Below are 27,492 nucleotides of genomic sequence, written 5' to 3' on the forward strand. Positions count from 1 at the left end.
TTTAAATTAGTAAATTAATTAAGTTGAGTGTTCAAATGTTTCAATTACTAATTTTAATCTACATAAGGGGTAATTTTGTATAACGGTCATTGTCTTATACCTTTAGATCCCTGGGTTTGCAATAGCTTCAAATATTCAGGATATAAAATACTCATATTAGTTAAAGCAAAAAATGAATACTTCCATCGAATTAAAAATTCTAAATTTAAATCAAATTAAGATTTAGAAAATGAGATAATGATCTTTTCACCTGGAACTGTTTCCTGGATCTTGGTATGGACCTGGATCCTGCCAGAAGTGATCCAAGCTGGAAGCTTCCAGTTCTCCAACCTGGAAGCTGGACTTAGGAAGGATGTGTAAGTTTATTATCAAGTTTTTTATATGTCTGACCAAGAAATTAGTTTCTAGCATGCCTCTGAATCCGATTAATATACGCAGGATTACATTTAGTTATAAGAAAAATGTATAAGATGGTAAAAGGACAGTACTATGTTAAAAAAAACACCTTATTGGTTGTCCCATATATCAATGGTTTGACCTATAAGAGGCATACAAGTTAAAATTGACATGAAGATTCCTGTAGCACTTAACTTGTCCTTCTGTACATTTTAAAAAGTAACATTAGATTAACTATATCGACAATAAAATGTAAAAATATGTCCGCATAAAGTATCCTTTATGTTTGAGTAGATTTACTTGGAATTTTATTCAGATTTGTTGAATATTGACTCTGTTGTTACTTTATATTTGACAATGTTCGTTTGTATGTCTAATTTGATAAGCTTTGATTTGATTTGGCGTTATCCTTGTTTAACTTGTTGTTTATGTTTAGTAATATTGATAATATATTTGAGATGGATAGCTTAGTTTCAACCCAAGCTGCTATGTTACAAAGTAGTGCCACTCTTGTTTAACTTGTTGTTTATATTTAGTAATATTGATGATATGTTTGAGATGGATAGCTTGGTTTCTACACAAGCTGCTATGTTACAAAGTAGTGCTACTCTTGATTACTTGACCCAGGTACATGTGTTCATTTCTTTTTTTAACACAAAAGTTGGCTAAATTTTTTTTATTTCATTATCTTACTCCTTTTTGTTCCACAATGATATATGAAAAATAAATTGTAAAAGGAAAATATCCTCAGCTGTCTCACAAACTAAATAAATTGGAAAATACATACTTGAGCAAAATTTGGGGCAAATGCTCAGTAGTATAACAACCTTTTTTATCTGCTCTTCAAATATTTCTTTGGATTATTTCGTTTGTTAGCTTATTTTTTAAAATATTGTATAAAAAAAGTTGTTATTTTATTCTAAATTCTCCTTATTTTATTTCGTTTTGTATATAAGGTTTATAAACTTTTTACGACTAGCTTTCATAAAGATATTGATTATATTTTTTACAGGAAAATCTTTTAGGAACAGGTATTTTTATATCAAATTTTTCTTTTATCAAGGACGCTCAAAGGAGGTGGTAAAAAGGGTATTACAATTACACTATTACTTCATTGTTTCCTCAAAGTGTTTAAAATCTTACAAATTAAAGATGACGTATTTAAGACATTGTTCACTTTTCACCAAAAAAAATTTATTCGATGACAAAATTTTAAAATACAGTTCTATTTCTACAAAAAAAATATTTTTTTATCCAAATTTATATCTAAGGCAAACTAAATTTTGCTACAAGTGGAAGAAAAAGATGTAGGCCTCTTTGGACCAGGTAAAAGAATTGACTTTAAAATTACATAACAGCAATCAAGAATACAATTCACATAAACACGCTAAAAGTCCTACTTTGCACGAAATTTGAAGGTTTTCTTATGATAATTATAACGATAGGGAAACTTAATATTTTTGGCTACTTATAGGGGTGGGATAATGGATGCTAAATTTATTTTCTGCCCAATTATGATACAAACAATTAAACCTAGTATAGATTCAAATTGTTTGTGGAATAGTCGTTTCTTTGTACAAACCAATCACTAAAACTTTTAAGTAGAAAATAATTATTAAAAAAATATGTAATCTTCAACATAATAATTACACCCATTAACTCTGCGGGGCTGCCCAGAACCCAACATAAACTATCCAAAACCCGACCTAAATTAATAAAGAAATAAACGAAAACCACCCCTCCCTTATTTCAATTTATTTAAAGAAAAGGGTTGGAGTTTTGTGATCGACTAGGCACTTTAAAGGAAACCGGCTAAAATTCATTTGTTTATCAAGGATTCTTGATGTTACATTGGATCCAGACCCTATAACAAATATTGCTAGACAAGGTAGTAACAGTTTCAATTTATATTTAAATAATGCTTTGGCTACAAATCAAATTTATAATTCATTTATTATTTTATCAATTTGCAAGTTACAAATAAAAAAAAGTATTTCATAATCAAGAAGAAGCTGAAGGTCTCAGTCACCGATGAAACATTTTGGCTCTACTTATTAAGGAATATACATACCACTCATATAACATAGGTTTTATGCTATTCATTGCCCCCTCCCCCCCTGTAGTATACTAAGTGTTCCACCAATCATTTTTGTAAAATACAGGGATATATAATAAATTACTAAAGGACTTAACTATAAAGCAGTTGTTGTTTTTAAAATAAGTAGCAAAAACATAAATGTAAAAACAGGGAACAGGCAAATAGATCTAAAGTTTATTCTTTTGCAGTCTTAAACGTTGGGCACTAGAGCTAAAGCAACTGTTCTTATTTTGGCTAATTCTAAATACATTCAACACTAGCACACTGAATGCCGCTAAAAGTTTTTCTCCAAGCAGGCAAAGAAACACAAATAGTAGCTGACAATAAAGAAAAATATGATAAGTTTGTTGGATATTTAGACATTTTTCATCTTTAAACTCTTTCTTATTTTTCTTTTCTTAATTTTGATAAATTTTTAACATTTCCTAGGCAATGAAGCATTTGCCCTAAAAATGAGTTACATGCCGAATGTCCTATTTGTATTTCCCTATATTGAGTTATTATCTAGTGATGTACCGAGCAGATGGTAAATGTGGACCTGGACACCTGGTTGATGGAACAGACCTGCCAGCCATGTGTGATCCAGCCTCCAGTACTCCTTGCTGCTCTCCTGACAACCAGGTAAACCAGCTTTGTGTAATACAGCCTCCAGTACTCCTCACTGTTCTCCTGACAACCAGGAAATCCAGCTTTGTGTGATCCAGCCTCCAGTACTCCTTGCTGATCTCCTGACAACCAGGTAAGCCAGCTTTGTGTGATCCAGCCTCCAGTACTCCTTGCTGCTCTCCTGACAACCAGGTAAGCCAGCTTTGTGTGATCCAGCCTCAAGTACTCCTTGCTGCTCTCCTGACAACCAGGTAAGCCAGCTTTGTGTGATCCAGCCTCCAGTAATCCTTGCTGCTCTCCTGACAACCAGGTAAGCCAGCTTTGTGTGATCCAGCCTCAAGTACTCCTTGCTGCCCTCCTGACAACCAGGTAAGCCAGCTTTGTGTGATCCAGCCTCCAGTACTCCTTGCTGCTCTCCTAACAACCAGGTACACACGCAGTTTAAGATTATGCATTGTTAAACTTGAACAAGTCTTTTTACAGCGTATAAATTTTAGTCAAAATAAATTTTTTCAGATTTACCTACATTACCATATAACTTATGTTCTTAATTGTTAAAACCTTACCATCAATTATAACATTTAGAGTCGTTTTTTCTGCTGCTATAAAATATACTAGCAACTGCTTCCCTAGCATCTAGGGTCTCTATATTTGAAGGGATATAGGAAGACAGAAAAATAGACTATAACATTAACCATATCCAGACTTATATAAAGATATAATAGCCTAATACCCTCTCAGGTCATATAAGAAGCTTCCCTCTAAAGGAAAACCATATCTGTTCAGTGGTTAGCGAGATCGTTCGCTACAGACAAAAAATGCTTGGGACTTTATATAATAGGATTTGATAATAGCGCGTTGGCCATGGACCTCATTGACTTTTGCAGACGTCCACAAAACTTAGTGCATGTTCGTTTGAACTGAACATTCTGCTATATCACAGAAGGATAAAAGGTTAAATAATATAAAACAGAAAACAAACTCTTTGGTTGCACGATCTTTATTTGAAAGTTCTTTCTATGCATGGTGTTGATTTTCGCCTGTTTACATGCAAAGGCATCCCCACTACTTATTTTATTATCATCTTCTAAGGGACATAGCAGCAGTAAGTACCACTATCGCTTTATTCAAATATATTATTTGTTAAGTGTTCATCAGATTGTCAATGTTATAAATGCTTGAATTACACCCAAGGTAAAAACAACATTTTCATTTTTAATTTATAATTCTTTATACTCATTTCTTTATAAACATTTTTTAATGGACAGACTGACATACATTTGTTATTAAAGAGTAGCTTCTATACAACAGAATAACTATTTTATTCAGCAATAGACATAATATATCTAGGAGGTCCACCTGACCCAAACTTAACAAGAGATTCCTAGCAGACAAATATTTCATTATTTTTTGCATTTTAGTTATAGAATCAACGAAATTCTTCAAGGATATACTTTCTAGAAAATTTACTTTGATGATGATTAAAGTCCCTCCAAACATTATGATGTCATACGATATAATAGCCAATGAGAGGCCAGTATACACTGTAATTCACCAATGGTAAAATTTATGCTGGCCTCTCATTTGTTATTCTATCGTATGACGTCATAATCTGTGGAGGGACTCTAATCATTTTTATTTACTTTATCCTAAGGAATTCAACTAATCATAGCTAAATTATTATTGGTTTTGTGAAGTGCTTCATAATTTACCATGATGAAGCTTTATGTCTTATGAAATGCAATCATTTATCTGTACATTATTTCAACCAATACCATGGTTGGGTTGTTATTCGACTATTTAGTTTAGAGAATATGTCAATAGATTAACTTTATATATTCAGCACATGAAGAGATAACCAGAGTTCGAATAATACAGCAAATTTATACAGCAGATGATTGTGCAAGGTAGGTCTTAAGAGTGTATATATTATTACTAGGATCTTACATACATATTTAAGATAAATTTTTGACATTTAATAAACAAAAAATATTGTTTTGTGGAGTGGGGGAGGAAGAATATTCTAATACCCAAAACTTTCATTGAATTAATTAAATTCTTTTTATATATGTATGTATTTACATTACCCCTTCCCGTTTTAGAAAATTTTTTTTTAAAGTTTTGCCCCCAGCCATAATATGGTTGATTGATGCAAAATAATGACCCATGCAAAATAGTTTTTCTGTAATGCAAAATGTGCGATGGTACAAGCACTGCAAAGTTTTTAAAATTTTCAAAAAGACTTGTTTTTAAAGCACTTGTACCATCTCAATTTTAAAGTTTTTTACAAAATTTAAATTCTAGTGTGTCGATATAAACCTGTTTACCAAAAAAAATGGGGGCAGTTTCAATTATAATATATGAAGGACAAAGGCGCAGCAAGTAATTTTCCAAAGTAAAAATTGCCAAATTTCATACATTCATAATAGGGTTGGGCTGGATTGGACAGATACGGATATCCAACTGATTTATAATGCTGGATATCCAGTATTCAGGTTTATATTGACACACTAGAATTGAAATTTTGTGAAAATCTTTAAAATTGAGATGGAACAAACTTGTTAAAATCTGCAAAAAGATCATTTTTAATGCTTTTGTTCCATCTCAATTTTACAGATTTTTACAAAATTTCAATCCTAGTGTGTCGATATAAACCTGAGTACTTTATATCTGGCATTTTAAATTAGCCGGATATCTGTATCTGTCAAATCCGGCCCAACCCTATTATTTATGTATGCAATTTGGCAACTTTTACTTTGGAAAATTACTTGCTGCACCTATGTCCTTTATATGTTATAATTGAGACTGCCCCCATTTTTTTGGGTAAATTTCAGGTTTATATCGACACACTAAAATTGAAATTTTGTAAAAATCTTTAAAATTGAGATGGTACAAGAGCTTTAAAGACAGGTCTTTTTGCAAATTTTAAAAACTTTGCAGTGCTTGTACCATCGCAATTTTTGCATTACAAAAAAAACTATTTTGCTTGGGTCATTATTTTGCATAAATCAACCATATTATGGCTGGGGGCAAAAATTTTAACAAAATTTTTCTAAAACGGGTTAGGGTAGTTTATATATATTTTATTATATCATATGTGACATAAATTAGACAAAAATGACCATCTTTGATAATATATACGAATTTTTATAGGAGATGTTTAATGAGTCCGGCCTGTGACATGTTTGAGATGAAACCTGATGGTCACATCTGTAGGTTCTTCCCTTTCATTAAACTAAAAGGAAGATTTATGAATCAGGTTATTTTCTTATTCCATTATAGCTCCAAATCGGATTAAATCTAATCGATTTTTTTTTAAATAAGCTTTTCTATTATCAAGGGTGGTCCATCTGTCTGTTTATAACGAACAGCTCTATTCATGAATTAAGTAATGTTGAAATTATCCTATCAATTTCAAACGTAGATTATGTTTCCTTAAGGTACGATTTAGGAAGCAAAGTATCTCTGTAATAATATCCTAAAAATGAAATTATGTCCTTTTACTGTATCCTGTATATACTCAATTTTGAAACAAATTTATGCACAATTTAGTTTAGACTTACAAATTGATTTTCTACTAAGTAAGTTCTAAGATTCTACAAGAGTTATTGTTCGTTTGTTCTTCCTTCTGATTTTAAAGCTTCACTTTTATAGATATTGTCATCCTTTTTTTTGTTCTATCCGAGTTCAATTTTCTATCTAGTAAAGCACTTTTTTAATGTGAATGATGAAGGTGATTTATAATGTTATACTAGCAAACTACCTGGCAGGGTTAGAGCTCAAAGTAGGGATTGTATAAGAACTATTCCACCTCCTTGTTTTTAATTTTAAACTAAATTAAGGTAGTATCAGTGCTCGATAGGCATTTTAAGTGAAAGCATCCATGTATTTGGTTATTTGATTTTTCATCTATATAGGTATTTAAAACAGACCCAAATTCTGAAAGTTTTGTCTATGTTCTTGAATGTGACGACAGCCAAGGAAATGTAATTGCCGACAATGATTGGGAAGGTATGCATTTCAGTTTTAATAGCAAAGCTACTTTATAAGTCCTATCTTTCAGTATTACCATCTCCCTGTCCTTCTGTTTGTAATCCTAGTCATAACTGATCTCTGCATTTTATGGAAGACTTTTTTTTTATAAATTTTATCTAATAACTACGCATATTTTGTAATTTGAGGCAAAAGATTCAATCTAATTTTTAATTCTAAAAATATGATAATTGATTATAGAAAGGTTTTGTGAATTACAATTTTCATTTTAAAAAGAAAAGTTTGTATTTAATAATTGTTGTGGTGTTTTCTAGGGGATAAACTCTCTCAAAATATTTTAAAACCTTTTAGACCAAAGGATCTACACCAATAGCATCCTGGAGTGTGACAACATGCTGTGGTGATGGTTCCTCTAATACCGACTCACTATTATTTCAGGATCTACACCATCAGCATCCTGAAGTGTGACAACATCCTCTGGTGATGGTTCCTCTCATACTGACTCACTATTATTTCAGGATCTATACCAGCAACATTCTGGAGTGTGACAACATCCTGTGGGGGTTGGTTCCTCTCATACTGACTCACTATTATTTCAGGATCTATACCAGCAACATTCTGGAGTGTGACAACATCCTGTGGGGGTTGGTTCCTCTCATACTGACTCACTATTATTTCAGGATCTATACCAGTAGCATCCTGGAGTGTGACAACATCCTGTGGTGATGGTTCCTCTCATACTGACTCACTATTATTTCAGGATCTATACCAGTAGCATCCTGGAGTGTGACAACATCCTGTGGTGATGGTTCCTCTCATACTGACTCACTATTATTTCAGGATCTATACCAGCAACATCCTGGAGTGTGACAATATCCTGTGGGGATGGTTCCTCTCATACTGACTCACTATTATTTCAGGATCTATACCATTAGCATCCTGGAGTGTGACAACATCCTATAGGGATGGTTCCTCTCATACTAACTCAATATTATTTCAGGATCTATACAATCAGCATCCTGGAGTGTGACAACATCCTATAGGGATGGTTCCTCTCATACTAACTCAATATTATTTCAGGATCTATACCATTAGCATCCTGGAGTGTGACAACATCCTGTGGTGATGGTTCCTCAAATACAGATTCATTATTATTAACAAAACATAACAAACATCTTCAAGATACGTTTCCAGGTATATTCTTTTTAGTAGCATATCTTCTCTATAATTAGGTTATTCTGTCAATTCATAACTTTGCTTATGACTTTTTATTTATTTCAATTGCCCTATAATTATGGAGTGGATAGATTTTTCCCCATGTCTAACACCTGCTGAGCCTGTGAGTGAAGTGCTCAAACCTTGCTGGGCTACCAAGTACCCAATATACACCCCCCCCCCCATCTTTATTTTCAAAATAAGAGAGGGAGGGTTATGTAGTAAAGTTTTTTTTTTAAGTGAAGCTTTTGTTAATTAAGGTCAGTGCGTACATAAGTAAAATATACCATTAATTAAAGCATGTTAAAATCATCCTATTGATTTAAAACTTATCATGTTGTAATTAGGTATGATTTAGAAAGCATAGTCACTATATAATTGTTACCAGAAATTCCATTTAAAACATGTTGACTTTTTGGACAATAAATTTTGTATTATATAATCCTCTTTGTCTGATTTTTGGAGTAAAGATTCCTAGAACTACAATACACAATATTATAAGCAAAGGATCTCCATGAGGAAGTTCTAAAGATGTTGGAAGTTATCCTGCATTTTTAAGCAAATTTGTTTAAACTTCTAAATTAACACAAGTATTATTACAAGTATAATTTTTTGCCCTTTCCAACTGATTTCAGCGCTTTGCTTGTCATCCATGTTTGAATAAATTAATAGTTGTAGATAGTGAATGGTCATTATATATTTGTTTAGCCTGTGCTGAAGGCTGGTCTGATTATGATGGTCTACAGTGTATATACTACCCTACTACAGTAACTACGGAAATTATAATCAATCAATCACTTTATCAAAATTATATCTTTATGTTTACTCTTCTCATAATTAGTATTGACTATGCTATTTTCTTTAATTCGATGGTTTCGCCCCTAGTTATGTTGTTGGTCACTCATATATTATTTTTGCTTTGATGATAAAATGTATGTTGGGGTAATTGAGGGTCTGGCAATTCCCCGCATTAAACATCTATTGAATCAATGAAAAACTGTCCTAAAACTATTTCAAAACTTTCATTTCTTTCAAAATTATAATTCTCAGAAAGAGGGAAAGGGAATTCTTGAAATTAATTAATGTAGATTGTACATGAGTATGGTTTTAACCACTGACGGTTGTAAGGGGGGGGGGGTGGAGTAAATTGTTTTTAGCTCTAATAGAAGATAAGATAACCAATAAACTTCCGGAAGGTGTCCCTACTCTGTTAGAGTATTTAGGATATAAAAAATTTAGCAAAACTTTGATTATATCTAATTACAGTCAGTTAGAGTACGACAAGTGTGCAGTTGGTACAAACATTCTAGACCAGGAATTTATATTTTTTGTAGCTAAGCTACCATATTAAAAGTATTTGTGGCGGTTTGTTTCAGTTTTATGAAAAATCTGTGTTGTTTCTTCAGGAAATTGCATGAATTATGGATGTTTTCATCCTTTATAAAATCTTAATCAAATAATTTTAACATTGAAAATAATATCAAATATGTGTTTTTCTTTACAAATATTCAAGTGACCTTGGGGGAGGATTTTTTTTAAAAACTACCCCAGGACCAGTATCTAAGTTCCCTGAAGAGTAGAGCCCAATAACGATCATAAATTATAGATATACAAAAGAATGAACGGATGAACAACAATCTTTCTACTTTCTATTTTAGATAATATATGTATAATCAGTTTTAGTATGTATATATTTTAGTTTATATTGAAAATGCAGCAAAACTGAATTATTTGAAACTGAAATCGCCACCTACTTATGCTGTAGGCTGTACCCAAAAGCCAACGGTAATAAGAAACTGTAAATATTTCATATTTAATTTACAATTTTGTATTTTTCAAAGTTAAATTTAAATTTGATTATTTGATCTATTATATCCACTTTCATTACAAAAAAAAAAAAAAAATTGTACAGGGTGTTTCAAGAGAAATGTTATTTTTAAAAACTTAATTACGCAAACAGATCTTTAGTATAGATGTATATACAGACAATTACCTCCCTTCCTTTTTCAAAGACCTCTTTCGTCTGCTTCTAAATTATTTTCTGCTACTTAGCTGTGTTAATATAAGTAAAACCATTGGTTCTTTTTCAATGACCAAATAGAAAGGTTGCACAAAGCAGATGCGATGAGGAGATACAGTTATTTAACCCTTTCTTCCTCTAGTGTTTTACTCTAATATTACGCATGAAAAAAAAATATTTATAAAGGTTTAAATTTTTGGAAAACCTGTTCTAAGACATGTTTAAAATCTCTAAAAATGATTGAAGAAATTAAACCTTAAAAACCGGTTTTTCCAAAGGCCTTATTTTTAAGATTTATGAATTTAAAGGTAGAGCAAAATACACATATATTTTTAAAATTCAAATTACGTGGCTTGTGTTAATAATAGAAAATGTTATGCAATTAGAATCGTCATAAGATCAAGTTTTTGGATATACATGAACCATTTCTGTGGTAAAGTATAAAGGCTACGTGGTAAAATGTTCCATTTCACTCAAAAATTTTCAACCTCTTTTTCTCACCTTTTTATACATCATTTTTTTTACTTTAATCAAACCGCGCAATTTGAATTTTTAAAATATGGCTTTTTTTGCACAACCTTTAAATCCATAAATATTTATAGATAAAGCCTTTGGAAAAACCGGTTTTTAAGATATAATTTGTTCAAATAATAATTTTTTAATATTTTGATCTTAAATCTCCAAGAACAGATTTTTAAAATATATAAAGCATTTGATATAATTATTTTTCTATGCGTAATTAAGTTTTTAAAAATAAAATTTCTGTTGAAACACCCTATATAAACTTAAATAAACCTGTAAAAATTAAGATTTAATCATGGTGCGCAATTACATTCAATTGTTGTTAGATCATATCATACACATTTTGTTTAAAACCTAAAATAATTTAGGATGAACGAGAACAGGCACTATTCATTTATGAATACATACACTCTGGCTGCGAGGCACCTCATAATTGGTGGACCCTATACCTCCCCTGGAATTGGTTAGGATTAGGCAAAGGTGAACGTTTTATTTGATTATCTATAGGAAAAAGACAATTGCCGATAAAATGATGTACATCATCAATGATGATACACAATATTACCCCTTTTGTAGATTTAAATTAATGGTTGAAACATTTGAATACTCAAGTTAATGAACTAACCAATCATAATTCAATAAAAGTCCCCAAAGTGATTGAGTCAACGAATAAGATCAAGGCATTCTAAACCATGGGGACTACTGTCAAATTTCCCCTCCCTCTCTGGTATAGTTATACAAGAACACTTCTTACTTCCTTATACAAAAATATCACGCATGAACGGAAAAGCCTAAAAACTATCCTAAATTATAAAAAAATACATTAAGAAATGATGGTGTGTTGAAAAAAATATTTTTTCAAACAATAGAAAGAGATATTTTTATTTTTCTTATACACCTAGGTGAAGCCATGGCTGCCAACACAAGAATGTTAAAATCGTATTTTGTTCTCATTTGAACAATTTCCAGAGTTAAAATGAGTTTTATATCTTAAACTCTTCCTTTAAACTTGCTTGACAATCGTGAACCTTTAAATCAAGACATTTATTAATGTGTAGGAGTACAGCTTGTCAGAAGTCATTTTTACTTGGAGGTTGATTGAGAAAAAACCCATGGCCTAATATATATATTTTTTTTTCATAAATGCAATAGTCTAAACCTGGGTAAAATATAATATCAATTCTAGATAAGCGACGTTATTCTAGCTAGTTCTATAACTGATTAATCTTTTTCCAAAAGCTAGCTTTCTTTCTTTGCACTTATTTTTACTTGTTTTTCTTGTCAAAATGATAAAATGATTTAACAAATAGCAGTTTGAGCCTTTTAAAAAGTAGATCCAATAATTATGATACGCTTCAAAGCTCTATATCTATAATACAAAGTAGAACGATGTCTGTCCGTCTGTCTGTCCGTCTGTCCGTCTGAAGCTTAAGATCTCAGTAACCACTGAACCGATTGGGCTCTACTCTTCAGGGAATATACCTACTGGTCCTGTGATGGTTTTAAGCTATTTTCTTGAGGGGTGGGACACCCCCAACCCCCCCAAAAAATGAAAAATACCCCCCCCCACAAAAAAAATCTTCTTAAATCTAAAATACGAAAAATTAGGTTGATCAAACCTCTTGGGGCAAAGCCCCTAGAGGCTAGGGGCGAAGCCGCTAGTGTGTAATATAACTTATAACACCTATTATAAAACAATTACAAAAAGAAATGTGTTTCAAATGCTATTTTAAATTCAAACTAACATAAAAAATTTGAAGAATAGTTATTTGTAATAGACAGCTTTCCGCGGATTAAAACCAGTTTTGTTAGCTCCGAGGGGTCGAAAGCTTAAGCTAACAAAACTCAACTGTCATTAATTTTATGATTTCCATTTCCATGTCTGTAATACGATGATATACAATATAAATGATTTTTTCAGTGCGGCTAAGAACTGATTTTAATCCAGCGGATATTAATCGGTTGTGAAGTCAAACTTTAAAAAAATTATGATACCTAATTTGTATTTAACATTATTATTAAAACGCAGGATTGTATATTTTTGTAAATTTTCTCATATGTCAATACATAAGGAAATCTTTTCATTTTAGTAAAGTTTTATAAATGAATACACCAGTAATGGAGTAGCTTAGGCATAATATAAATTAACACAAATTAAAAATAAAGAAATCTTTTTTACTTATTTAAAGAAAAAATATATTTATTTTAAAACAAACTTTAATTAATTTATTTAAATGCAACCAATTAAAACTTAAGTTGACAAATATTTGTTTAATTTGCATGAAAAAAAATTATTTAGAGTACCTCAGACGCGTAGCTGTCATAAGTGGGTTATTTTAGGCTGCTCTATATATATTTTTAAACAACCAATGTATTCATATTCAGTTTTTAATTCTTAAAAAGATTTGGTAATTTTCAGGGACGTTCAACCTCTTTATTTTAAGGGGGTTAATATGTTAATAAAAATGTTTGATTGGGGTAATCTAATGTATCTTTGAATTTCGGTAACAATTTGTGATTTTCTCAACAGTTATTTTATGTTATATTCAGGAAATCTTATCAATTCTATAAGTTGATTGATTGATTAGCCTCCAGGGGAAATCTCGTCAGTGGATGAATTTTTGTGTTCTGTTCAAGTTACGCCCTCGTCAAGTTTAGGAAAATTCGCCGCCAGAACTGGCTGAGTCCATAATCTGTACTTCTACACATTAATAAATTTGTTAATTTAAAGGATTTCGATTGTCAAGCAAGTTTAAAGGAAGAGATTAAGGTATTAATCATATTTAACTCTGAAAATTGCGCGTTTTAGAACAAAATTAGTATCTCATTTTCAATGTGTCAAAGTTGATGGCGTTGCTAAAGTCAAAATGAAAATAATTAATTTTGAACACAGTAATAGTGTCTGACTGATTATGACGTAACAAAAAAAATTAGCCAATGAGAGGCCACTATAAATTTTACCATTGGTCAATAACGGCCTCTCATTGGCTAATTTTTTTTGTTACGTCATAATCAGTCAGACACTATTACTGTGTTCATTAATTTTGTATTATTTAAGGACTAAAAAAACTTTTCTTTCATACACTATCAATTGTTTATGTATGTTTAACAATTTAGGATGGTTTTTAGGCATAAAAAAATATTTCGTGATTTTATCCATATTTCAGATAATTTTGTCTCGCGTAAAATAATATCAATATTAGGGTGGGTTCATATCGGAATTAGACAAAGCGGGGATATGCAACAGATAAAATTAACCTTAAAAACATTTCTGACCGAAAAAGAATTTAAAAAAAATGAGTTTTAGAACACGACCACTTAAAAATATAATTCATTACTTATTAGTATGCAAAGACGACATTCAAAAAAATTTTTGATTCAGAACTATGGCTTCATGGTGCTCCCTGGAAAGGCCTTGAGAAGCTGAATCAGGAACTTTTGTCCGTTTCAAAATATCTCGTTCCTAGCCTTAGAAATCACTAAAAAAACAAAAAAAATAAGGTTTATTGAGAATTGTCCAATTTGTAGAGGTTTTTTAGATTTTCTCAGGCTAGGAACGAGATTTTTTGAAACGGACAAAAGTTCCTGACTCAGCTCCTCAAGGCATTTCCAGGGAGCACCATGAAGCAATAGTTCTGATTCAATAAATTTTTGACTCCCATTTATAAATAGCTATACAATTGAATGTCTGGTCGTCAGCGGTTTTAAGACTTAGGATAAATTTTAAATCATCCAGAGGTGTATTATATCTATATAAATTGAGTGCAGATCCCCGCTTTGGCCTCAGAAAAAAAATGTCCAAAATCGACCCACCCTAATCAATATGGATACGAGAAAACTTTTGATGAAAATAAAATAAAAAATATTTTAAATGGAAAGTTGCTTAATTAACTTTAAATCCTCCACATCCTCCAGTTTTTTCTATCTCTAATTTTAATAATTTCACTGAGAATATTTTTCTAATATCACCACCATTGCAGTATATTCATTATAGGCATTCCTTATAGGTGTGATCAAAGTATTTTTATTTCATTAACAAATCATTGAAAGTCGATAATGTATCCAACAGATCTATAGTATAGATGTATATACAGACAACTACCTCCCTTCATTTTTCAAAGACCTCTTTCGTCTGCTTCTAAATTTTTTTCTGCTACTTGGCTGTGTAATAAAGGCGATACCATTGGTTGATTTTCAATGACCCAATAGAAAGGTTGCACAAGACAGTTGCGATTGGGGAGATATAACTTTATTTAACACTTTCTCCCTCTAGTGTTTTACTCTAATATGATCATATTACAGTAAATTTATAGCATATGTGTAAACCTGTATAAGGTTTCAGGTATGAATATATGATTATATATACTTATTTGATATAAACTATATGATCACAGAATATTTAATTAAATCTGCCTTGCATTAAGAAGGCATGCCAGTAAATCCCATTGTTAAACAGCGAACAAAACCTTGGCAACTTTAAATTGAATTTTACAAACAAACAAAAAGTAAGCAATTCCTGTAAAATTCCTGCATAAAAATGCTGAGATAAAAAACCTGAGGGTTTGACAGTTTAATTTCTTTGATAGTGCCTGGCAACAGTACCTGGGATTGGTGGGACATTCCTGGAACTTGGAAACCAACGGGATGTATCATGGATTTCATACTTTAAACACTCAACTGGACCTACAGACATACATAATTTAAAATTCGATAATAGCTTTTTCTCGCATCGTATTATAAACGGCTTTCCGCGGATATAGAATGTACAATTATAAGATTAAAACTAGTTTTTTTAGCCCCGAGGTGCCGGAGGCACCGGCTAAAAAAACTGGTTTTAATCTTATGATTGTACATTTTTATATTCGTAGAAAGCCGTTTAAAATACGATGCTAGACATAGTTTTTTCGTATGGATGAGAACCGGTTCCTATCCACCGGATTCGAATGAATACGAGAAAATGTAATAAAATGATATAATTGTGGTTGAAAGGTAAATAAAGTAAATCCATTTTGATGCTCCATTCTATTTGTGTCTATTGGAATAGATTAAAATATTTTCATAAAGCTATAATTTACGTAATTTCAGCTTGCAATTCAAATTTTAGTCTTTAGATATAAACCTGTTTCCAGGAAAATTTGTAAGGCCTTTTTAGGTGCACTTTTTGAAAATTTAACTTTTGAAGACTCATTGGTCTTTTTGTGTTCAAATTCTCATAATTTGAAATTAACCCATTAGTGCCGAACCGGGCACTAAAACCCGGTTCCGAAAAATGGAAAAAAAACCGGTTTCCGGCTTCATAATTGCATCATTCTCAGAATGAATCCCCCCTCTACTACCCTGACTTTCATTTCCCCCTGGAGCAGGCAGTTTAGCTTACTTCCGTTTGCTGGTATAGCTCAACAAAATTTGAAAATCATGAAAATTCAAAATACCCTTCTAACTTTTTTGTTTTTATAGTAAAGTCGCTGATTTTTTTTGTGAAATCTAATGTTTATTGACAAGTACATCTATTTGTGAATTCGTTTTATTCAAATTATAATTTTTTATATGATTTTTTTATCGTTTTTTTACGCCCTATTATGACCCGGTTCGGCTTGGCCATAAATACCCGAAAATTTTAAAACCCGGCTCGGTTTCGGTTTTTATTACCCGGTTTTAACTTTTCAACCAATAAAATAACAGTTTACGTCATTAGTAAGGGTTTGAGCCACCCTAATAACCCTAGTAATCTCTATAGGTGTCACCCAATAGTTTTATGCTCGTTTTCTGATATGTAACACCCAAATTTTATATGTTCTTTTTTTGTAGTGTGTGTCTTTTAAAACTTCGAGCAACGGGTTTTTTTACCCGAAAACGGCGGCACCTATAGCCGAAACACTAAATTTGAAATAAATCGCTTCGTATTATACTTGTAGCTCTTTAGATTACATGAGGTTGTGTAGTTTTCAATTACGGATCGTATCAAAGTTCTAAAAAGTGTTCATCTCACTTTTGGCGTTCAAAAATTACATTTTTCGATTTTTGGTCAAAATAACCGGGTTTATACAGGTCAACCGGGTTTTAAAACTGGGGGAAAGCACCAAAAACGGGTGTTAATGCCTGGTTGGTATTTATGGCCAAGCCGAACCGGGTTTTTTTGCAACTTTCCTGTGCACGCCACTAGAGCAAAACAAAAAAATACGAATTCCGTTTTGACCATTATAAAGCTTCCCTGAAACTTACAGCTCGATAGGCCCATAAAAGTGGCGCTCGGCACTAATGGGTTAATTATCATAATTCGAATATAAAGGTCTTATCTGAATTTATACATAATTTGTAATAATCCAAAATAGACACAGAATTAAAATGTGTCTATACTTAAAAGAAAAATGGACGTATAAGAATTCAATAATAATTCATTTTCTTTATTTTATTTTAAAGTATGAAATCACATGAGGAAATAAAAAAACTTGGTATGTAACTTTTTTAAAATTCTAACATAACATATTTAAATAATAAAACTTGAAGTTAGTTACCTTTACATGATTTTTTTATTAAGATATTAGGGAATATCTCCTGATTTATTATGGATGGATGGGTTTCCAACAACTGGTGCCACAGTAGGTTTTTTGTCATTATTAAATGTGAAAAAGATAACATTTAAGTATCTCATTTTTGAACCTGTGACTGTGGCATAACATAAAGCGCATCGGCTCGTTATCCGAAAAGTGACCGGTTCGAATAAAGACCCGACAAAGTGTCATACCTAAAGACGTTACAAATGTTTCCTAATGTTTCCTATGTCAGGTGTGCAAAATGAATAGTTAGAGTAGGGGGAATGCCTTGGCAAAAAACAAGCGCAAAATCCTACCATCCACAGTTAGGGCGTGTCAGAAAAAGGTAATGCATTCAAAGAGTTGGTTGTCTGTTGGGCGAATGTCCACTTTGAACCACAATCATAAGCAGAGTAGTGTATGGCGAGATCCTATTATAATCATCAAAAAATATTTTGATAACTCATTGAGTAAAATTAAAACTTCCAAATATTACAGAATCAAGGTGGAAGATTAATCTATCATGTTCATAATAAACTAAGTCATGAAGCCGAGACTACAACTGGACATTTTTTGTGTCAACAGCAAAGAGGTCAGTGATTATTATTTTGTTTTCAACATACTACATTTGTGTGCCCCCATTATATACTGTATTCTGTAATCAACGGGTTTAAGAAGGGGCAGAAAAATTGCCTAAAAAATACTTGAAGGCTTAAATCTAAAAATGAAATAGTCTAAAACCATTCTATAACCTATGCAAGGCCTCCTAAAAAGAAAAAGCTAATTATTTCAATAATTATTGAAACCAGACAAAAACAAACATTTATAGTAATACGGCACGACCACCTTCCCCCCCCCTCCTCATTACCCCATTTTAAATTTTAGTTTAAAATTTTTTTTTGTTTTTCTAGGATTGTTTCTCTTGTTAGGGGGATGGTAACCCCCCCCCCCCCTCCAAATATTTATAAACCTTCACTTGCTTTATAAAAGCTACCGTTAAAAGAAGAACTTGATTGATTCAGCGGTTAGCAAGATCATTAAGTCAGACAGAGAGACAGACAAACATATAAATATCCTGTAACTGTATTTATTAAGATTTAATGTTTAGACAATGTTGGTCTTGGTGGAGGTATGGATGGGTATGCCGTTGAGCATGCGTCTCATTGTCTCAATTCTCCCCTTGACAATTTTGTTATGACAAAAGTGATCTCATCAGCAGCTGATATTGGCTTGACTGATGAGTATCTCACTACTTTTAGCCCAAATGGATATGTGAAATTTTGGGTTAGGTAATTATTTAATTATTTGTGTTTAATTTCACCGAAATAAAAAAAGAAATATTTTTCTTTGTTAGTTAAAATACACTATAAGAAATTCACTTATATGTCATTATTAAATCAGGTTCTATAAGACAGGAGCCACAGGTACTATGCATCAAATAAAAGTGAAGGTTGGTGATAATGAACAAGAATTTGACCTTCCAAGAACAGCAAAAAACAGTGATGTTCCAGGTAAAAGTAGATCTTTTGATCTTGCGATAAATATCAAATTGAAATTATAACATTATATTTTAATTATCTCAATAAGGACAATTAGCTTTAAAAGAATTGGACAGGAAATAACATTTTAATATATGTGCATGTGCTGCTCATGCTGTTAATTGCTCCGTGTTCTTAGATCCTTAGAATTAATACTAATACAATTAAATGATACATTTACAATAACACCTAAGATATTTTAGTAATTTTTCCTGTGTCTCCAATTGGAACTACATTCCCCATGAATATAGAAGTATCTTTTTCTTCTACAGAATCAGGAAGCCTACTTATCTCCCCAGTAGAATTAATTGCAGGTTTAAATTTGATCCAAAAAAATTAATGAAGATTGATTCTTTATCAATGAATCTTAAAGCATCCTTTCATATAAAGTATTTTTGTTGTCTGAAGCTTAATTACTGAATTGATTAAGTTCCCCTTTTAAGGGAAGCTTAGCATATGTCCTAAAATGATTTTAGGATTTTTTCTGCTTTTTTTACTCGCTTAATATAGAGCTCCAAGATGCTTGGGGATTATCCGCTAGTTTTTCATACAAAGTAGCTTGATGTCTGCATTTCCGTCTGAATAAAGCTTAAGACCTTGGTAATCTCTCTTCAGGGAATATACCTATAGGTCTTGCAGTGGTTTTACGCTCTTCTTTGGGGGTGGGACACCCCTACGCCTTCCCCATTTTATTTAAAGAAAAAACAAATATGTATATAGGTAATAAATGAACATACTACTCAAATTATAACACAAAGAACATAAACATGGGGAATGAACTTCCCATCACGTCTTAAGACTAAGCCTTAGAGGTAAGGGGGGAAACCGCTAGTATCTAATAAAATCTATCTAATTTATTTTAGATTTACCTATATACCTGGGTTGTTATACAATTAAACCAATCACTGATGGCATTGCAGATAAAACTAATCCTCTTGATTGTCTTGTCTATTGTAAGGTATAATTTGATTATCACAAAGAAAAAATATGATTTAAGTTATACTTTAGTTTAGCTGTAATTATAAAAAAAAAATTTCTTTTTAATTTAGAATAATGCTCTGGGTAGGTTTGCATCCGTGACAAACTCTGGAACATGTTATTGTCATGAATACCTTCCCCTTGTAATCGGAAAGGAACTGAAAGGTGAATTTTGAAATGTAAATTATAACAATGAAGTAGAATATGAGTGGATATTTTAACAGGGTAAAAATTGTCGTCAATTTAGGTTGCTAATAACTTACTTATTGGTCAGTTTGTTCCTAAAGAAGGAGGTGGATCTGGGTTTCCTAATTTTAGCCCATTACAAGATTCACTTTACTAAAGAACATGAAAATCTGGATAGAGGGACAAAGGGACTGAAAAATCACCCATATGACGTCATAAAAATGAGGGAGATAAGAGGAGAAGTGTGAAAGAAAACCCCTATAAAAGTGATGGATAATCACTCATTTTTATGAAGTCTCATTGCTGATTTTTTAGTCACTTTGACCGTCAATTTGGTGTAAGATCGAAGTAATAATTTATCCAAAATCATATCACTTTAAGATTTACATTGCAAGATCTTTGATTATTGTTAAGGTGAATTGATTATTATAGGAAAATGTGAAATAGCATGTGCCAGCAATGCTGATTATTATTGTGGTGATGGTGAATCACATGCTGTGTATGTAACAAGTATCACTTTCTTAAAATCATTGATATTAAATATCAAATTAGAGGATAATAGTTCAAAATTTAAACATAATAAATTTAGTTCAAAAATAGCTAATTCAATAAAATCTTAAACGATGAAAGATCTCTAAACATGAAAATTTTATAATTAATATAGAATGTGAAAAGAATGACTACAAGCGCCTTGGAAATAGGTAACTTGTTAAATTTGATAAATAATAATATATCTATGCCAATCTATTTTTGTACAGGTGCTTTATTTTGACTGAAGATAGGAAAAGTTATTATGGAAGTAAAGAATGTAGCAAGCATAATGGGTATCTATGGATACCTAAACATATGGGAGATGAGATTATGATACCTACTCTTATGGGAGTGTGAGTCTTTGTTTAATACCATTTAAAAACCAAAAATTAAAGATTAATATATTTTTTAATCATCTACTTATTTTCTAAAGTTAAAATTTAAATTTTAGAATGAAATGTAAACATAATTTCAGACCAGTTAGTGAAAAATTTCACATTGGAATATTTGGAAAAAATTCTCTTCTTGGTTTCCAACTTGAAGACAGATCTTACATGCCAGGATATTACCCCACATATTGTAAGTTAGGATGATATTATACATAGATGAAAAATGTCCAATAAATCATTGTTGCTTTCTCTCAAAGTGGCCACGGGAAAGTACTAACCCTTCAGGGCTTATCCTGCGATGCCCTAAAGTAACAATTAACATCAGAAAAAAGCTGCTCATTTTTTTCAATTTATTTCAAAATGTTGGAGGCGCAGGGGGGGGATAATGGGAAATTCCTCTATTATTTTATAGACTGAACGTAAATATTTTATATTGTTCTTGTATTAGATTTGAACCCATACTCAGCTGGAATAGAAAACAATTTAGATATGGATAACCCAGTGCCTACAGGATGGAATAATAAGGAAGAGGTAATATTATATTTCCAGTTTGCTTTATAATTTAACCCTTAACAGTCAATCTCATTTTCTGTGTGTAAAAGATAGAGCCATAACTGAGTTAAATATGGATTTGACACATAACTAAGAGTTTGAATTTTTTTAATATCTTCGACCTAGCAGGGTCATTACTGTAAAAAATAAAAATATTTTTTGACTTAAACGAAGCATTTTATGTTACCAAAATACTAAAATATTCTATAGTACTACATCTTTATATGAAATATAGGTGATCAAGTCAATTTCAAGTTTCAGGTGTTATCCTGCAGGTTATGATCCTCCAGGTCTTCAGAAATCTTTAAAAGGCTAATGTGGCTCGATTTTTGACATAGAGACTTCAAATTTTAAACTTAAGCTATTTCATCATTTCTACATGACATATTTATATTTCATAAAAATTTTGTTTTAAGATTTCTGATATATAATTTACATAAAGACAAACATTTTCTGGAAAAAAACGTTCTTTTAGCTTCAAAAATAAGGAAATTACAAGCATTTAAAATGTTTAAGTAATAAAGGACTTAAAAACAAAGGTTGTTGAATAAAGCTCACTTAAAGTTGGAAATTCCTTATCAAATAGGGGACATGCACATTTTTTTTGGCCCTACAGCTCTAATTGGAGCCGAGATAACAAGGGGGGGGGGGGGCTTTCAACTCCCCTCCCCCCATCTTCCAATTAAGGTCTGTAAAGGGGCTTGACCGTTCAGGGTTAATATAATTTTTATATTTAAAATAAATTGGCATAAACCTATTGATGACTTTTAATAGAATACAGCATTTGTTCTGGAAAATATGAAGTTTAAGTTGATTGATCACAACACTCAAGCAAAAGTTATCTGTGAAATTCCAATAGGTATACACATTTTATCTAACAACATTATCATCAGGCGTTTTACTTTTATTTTTGTCAAATAAATTTTTTTAGTAAATTTGATGTATTTTTACAGAGAATATGGGCCTGTTATCATTTCATATATTTATTACTTAATATGATTATTACCCAAAAATGAAAAATCACACTTTTCTTAGACACCATGGATTGTATTTATAATAAAATAATGTGTAGCTAATAACTGATAATAACTGTTTGTAGAATCTTTTTAATATCAAATATCAAGAGATAGGTTTATAATCTTATAAATGTTGGGGTTTAGTGACAGAAAATGGAGCCCAGAGTTTGCTCGGAGGTGGAAAAGTAAACTACAAAGTTTATGATGATTGGGTACAATGGATTAAAATAAATGAGTCAATTCTTCCAGGTATGATTAACAAAAATTGAAGTTAAGATTTAATTTTATAGTAAATCAAACTATTTGTTACTTTTATCTTAAAGTTGCATGCTTTTTGCAATCTTAAGAGAGAAACACATCTAATATTTCTGTTTATAATAACTTTACTTGGACAAATAGATTTGAATTTTTCATTTGGTGATGGGATTAAGAGTAATTTGGTCAAAATTGGCACTTTAGTTTCAGTATACAAGAAGCAGAGCTGAATTCTTAAATTTATTTATTTTACAACTTAAAGCAGGGCTGAATTTATTTTATACTTTAAAATTTGTTTTATGTTTATGTTTATTTTGTATGTTTTAAGATGTACCTGGAATTCCAATTGAAGTTCATGCTTTAAGGTAATAATAGTGACTACGCCCTTAGCATCTATGGGCACTGTATTTAAAAGGGGTGGAGTTGCTTAAACGAGAAAAATAACTTAAAACAATCCCAAGACTTAAATATGAAAATTAATATTAAGGCAAAAAAATATAACTTTAAAAAAAAGGATATTACTTGTTAATATTTTTTCACTATATATTTGTTGATTTTAAATGATAGAACTTATACATTTTAGAGGAGGACACCGTACATACCTGGAGATTAGATTGGACAAGACAATTCTACTTACTTCTATACTTCTTACGTTTGAGGAGAGTTTAGATTTATTTACTTCGTATTAGATTTCTTGTTTTTTAAGATTCACTAGGTTTAGCAGAAAATAAATGTTTGATTTGAATTAAGATGATTCCTCAGTAAAAATTGTAAATTACTATATGTGAAAACACCTAGATTCTGTATTAATTTTGAAAAATTTTCATAATTTTCTTTTTTACCTCTCTATTTAAACTATAAATTAATCAATAAATCTAACTATAAAATAATAGGACTATTCAAAATATACTTTCATCCAATGGAACATATATGCCAGAAATATTCCTTTTCGCAAAAATGGAACACACATTCCTGTTGAACCTATTGGTGATAATGTAAATCAGGGTTTTTACATACTTGAACAACCTGCTTATACTAATTGGTAAGAATTTCACTTTGTGCTTTGTTTCCATTTAAAAAAAACGTATTTACAATAATTTTAACATTTCTCATAGATAATATACAAATCTAATCTTCTTGATTCTTTTTAGTTTGCTTTTATACTTACAATTCCTTCCTCCCCCACCAAATTAGACTTTTTGAAAAAAAAACTCAAATATTTTATTATATTCTCATTTGATATGTTAAACAACATAAATGTATTTTTTCTCCTTTATGTGAAAATAACATGACCAAGACATTAAATTATTATAAGTGTCAAAAGTACTGATAATTTATTAACAAACTTCTAAGGATATTGTAAAATTAATTGCACTTATATATTGAACATAGCATTATCAAATTAATTCTTTGCACAAACTTTTATTTATTGTAGCAATAAATTTAATAAAACATGAGTATGACACATAATTTATGTATCACAAAAAATGCTTTGTCTTTAACTTTTTACCATTCACAGTGATCATCACTCAAAAATAGTTTTTATAGATAATAACAGATTTAACAGATTTCCTTTACTATTTTCTGTAATTATAACAAATTTTGTTGAAACTTTCATATATTAAATACCCATTTTTTTGAAGTGGGAAATACCCATTCTTTTGAAGTGGGAATGGTTGGTTACCCTCTTTTCAAGCAAATCATAAAGAATAGTAGATTTAATATTACTTGTATATTGCACCAGATTTTCATGTACTCTAATAAAGTTATAATATCAGCTGGCTATTTGAACGATATCCCTCATCCATTACCTTAACATCATCCCCTTCCCTCCTACAGTAGGAACTGACCAATAGATGAGGTCAATGTTAGCAACCTAACAATTTTCTATATATACCCTCGGCTACGAATATTCTATATCCATTTGAAAGATGTACTTGTATCAAAAATAATTATCAAACATACAAAGAATTAAAATATACAACTAAAAAACAATTAGCCATTTATATTGTCTAGGATAAACTTGCGGCTACACAAGGATAAGAAAATAACAAAATTCCGCATAGATCTGAATGGATATCCTGCTCAAGACATATTAGATACCAACAAGTTTCTAAATAAACCAAAAACAACACGTAAGTTTTTATCAAGGAAAGGAAAGGAATTGGTTTTTTATTAAATGAATAAGTTGGGGAACAATGTTTGGCACTTTCGATATAAGTAAATGATAATAACAAAGCCACAGAATACGATAATACCTTCAGAAAAATCGATGAAAATAGTTTTCATACTAAATTTTGTTTTTTTATATTTTTTCTAAAATGTCATGACAGAAGATGCAAAATGTCGTCTTAGTTTTTTAATCTTCTCTGAAATCTAAATTATCAAAATATTTTTTTTGGTAAATGATTATACGATATATGTCAAACATTTTATCAGAAAGAAATATTTAAAATTGTGAAGTAGAAACCTGAATAATTTTTCTTGTGGAAATAGTTTTCTGCAAATGTTGATAAACATATGTCTGCTAGCATTAAGATGTTTGTACTGCCAATACACGTTGGGTTTTATTTAAAGAATTTCTTTAAATGTTTTTTTTTACATTGTATACCAATAACGCAATATTTGCTATCAGAAAACCCCCGACTAAGACTCGCCTACGACCCGATCTTTTAGGATTGCTTTGTAATTTACATTTTTGAAAGTCTTTCAACAGTATACACAGCAAATTCTCTCTTTTTTAACTAACCTTCCGAATAATATACCTAAAGCATTTGAATTGACAAAGGCTATGCTAATATTTTTACCATTCAAGTTTATTTAATATTCTAATAAATAGCGCAACCCTCCAAGTTTATGACTACTTTTCATGAACATATGATCTAAAGATTAAGCTCTGACGCAATGTCATATAAGGATATTATAATATTCATTAAGAAAATTGTTATTTTTGCATATATGTTACATTTTACAGTGTTTTGTGGCTCAAAAGAAAGACAATTAAAAATTATTTCATATTATATGTATAGTTTAAATTACATAAGATAACCTAGAAATAGTAAAAAATTCCCTTTCTTTTTTTGTCGCAAAAGAGAATTCAACAAAGATTTTCATTAAAAAACACCTTAGTGTAAAAATTAAAAAGTTTAAACATGGTCACAAAAAGATTCAATTAGTTTATTAAATGTTTCATTTTCAGCAAATGACGATTAATCTCTATTACAAAGAATAAAGTGTAAAAAGATATTCTCGTTTTAATTTTAAGCAACTTAAAATGCATTTTATTACCTTTTAATGATTTATTTTTTAAAACATCATTTTATAAAATGTTATTGATTTTTAAAGTTATATATTAGAATGTTTTTAAATTTTGTTAACATTTTGTTTTAAATGTAGAAAATTGGTAATTCTAAACATTCAAAAAATGATTTTATTAAATTTTCATCACTTAAATTGCATGTTTGATGAAATTTTCAACTGATAATTTAAGAAAAATCGTTTAGGTTTTATTATATTTTACTTTGAAATGTTAAAAAAATATATTATTGTCAAAAATGTGGAAGTTATACTTTCCTCAAAAAAAGACCTAAAACATGCAAATTAACACGTGTAATGAGATTTTTTTTCTTTCAGGTTTAATTTTAAGTAATAATTGATATTTTTTGTAAAAAGGATTTTATATAAAAAGTTTTAAAACTCGAGTTATGTAGTGGTTCTAAAAAAGGTTGCGAATTTATGCAATTTTCTTGCAAAAAAAATTTTCTAGGATTTTAAAAATAGCAAATGGTGTTATTAGACGTACTTACAGATACAATTGCTAAGTCATTTTGGCCAAACACTAAAATAAAGTTTTGACATCTGAGGGTCCAACCGGGCCTAGCTTCAAGTAAACAAAGCTATTCTATTTTTGAACCTTATTTTTATGCAAATTTAACTGATACTTATGGATAGAATTTAGGTCCTAGTTTTATTGAAACTTACATTAGTATCTTACAAGAAGCCTTAAAAAGTTATTAACTTACTTACAGATACATGTCTAAACCATTGCTACTGATATTTGTATTTTGTTTTAGAACATTTAATTGAAGAAACTGGTAAATCTATAACAATATCTGACAACCTGTGTCCATCTGGCGGTATCCATGCATCAGCAGCTATTCTTCAATCTTCTCCAGCTAATACTAAAGGTATTGAAACCAGGGATCTAAAGTTATCAGACAATGGCCGATAATCAATGTACATCTCCAATTATGATTCACAACTTTAGCCCTTCTATAAATAACAATTAGTTGTTGAAATGTTTGGTCACTCAATTTAGTGAACCAACCAATAAATATTCAAGAAAAGTCTCTAAATTTAGTAAATTAAGAAAACGCTATTGTAAAACTTTGGGGACTGGTGTAATAAACAGCTCAAAGTTCCCTCACTCCCTGTATTGAAACAGTTGTTAAGAAGGTTTAATCCAGATGATGTGATTCTTACAAATTATTCTCTATATGAAGATTGCTGAATTCCTAATATAAAAATCAATAAACTTTATTTTTAGGATTAGAGCTTACTTTGGCAAGTATAGATGGACTATCAAACACAATTTCTCTGTTTACTTCTTCTGATTCTAAGGATTTTATATGAATCTTAATTGAAATTACAAAAAAAATCAATTA

The 27,492-nt window shown here is 30.6% G+C and overlaps 2 protein-coding genes across 2 annotated transcripts; both read left to right on the plus strand.

The window, feature by feature from the left end:
• The first annotated feature begins 224 nt into the window (after window positions 1-224).
• On the plus strand, window positions 225-9,253 carry LOC145329928 (uncharacterized). The gene is made up of 12 exons (XM_080174398.1): window positions 225-356; window positions 933-1,023; window positions 1,409-1,427; window positions 1,668-1,722; window positions 2,232-2,284; window positions 3,003-3,115; window positions 4,249-4,294; window positions 4,944-5,007; window positions 6,254-6,359; window positions 7,018-7,111; window positions 8,174-8,287; window positions 9,017-9,253. Exons 1-12 carry the CDS (start codon window positions 238-240, stop codon window positions 9,229-9,231), a joined length of 1,089 nt encoding a protein of 362 aa, XP_080030524.1. The 5' UTR covers window positions 225-237; the 3' UTR covers window positions 9,232-9,253.
• Window positions 9,254-9,960: 707 nt separating this feature from the next.
• On the plus strand, window positions 9,961-27,460 carry LOC145330765 (uncharacterized). The gene is made up of 24 exons (XM_080175429.1): window positions 9,961-10,093; window positions 11,219-11,330; window positions 15,437-15,491; window positions 17,395-17,449; window positions 17,882-17,975; window positions 18,492-18,672; window positions 18,785-18,894; window positions 19,125-19,235; window positions 19,785-19,879; window positions 19,971-20,064; window positions 20,518-20,595; window positions 20,750-20,786; window positions 20,844-20,969; window positions 21,092-21,195; window positions 21,454-21,536; window positions 22,332-22,416; window positions 22,718-22,822; window positions 23,157-23,193; window positions 23,412-23,491; window positions 23,579-23,589; window positions 23,722-23,870; window positions 24,845-24,963; window positions 26,902-27,015; window positions 27,375-27,460. Exons 4-24 carry the CDS (start codon window positions 17,420-17,422, stop codon window positions 27,458-27,460), a joined length of 1,929 nt encoding a protein of 642 aa, XP_080031555.1. The 5' UTR covers window positions 9,961-10,093; window positions 11,219-11,330; window positions 15,437-15,491; window positions 17,395-17,419.
• The last annotated feature ends 32 nt before the right edge of the window (window positions 27,461-27,492 follow it).

This window comes from Acartia tonsa, chromosome 10 (assembly GCF_053477335.1).
Source record: "Acartia tonsa isolate MP-2025a chromosome 10, ASM5347733v1, whole genome shotgun sequence".
NCBI lineage: Eukaryota > Metazoa > Arthropoda > Copepoda > Calanoida > Acartiidae > Acartia > Acartia tonsa.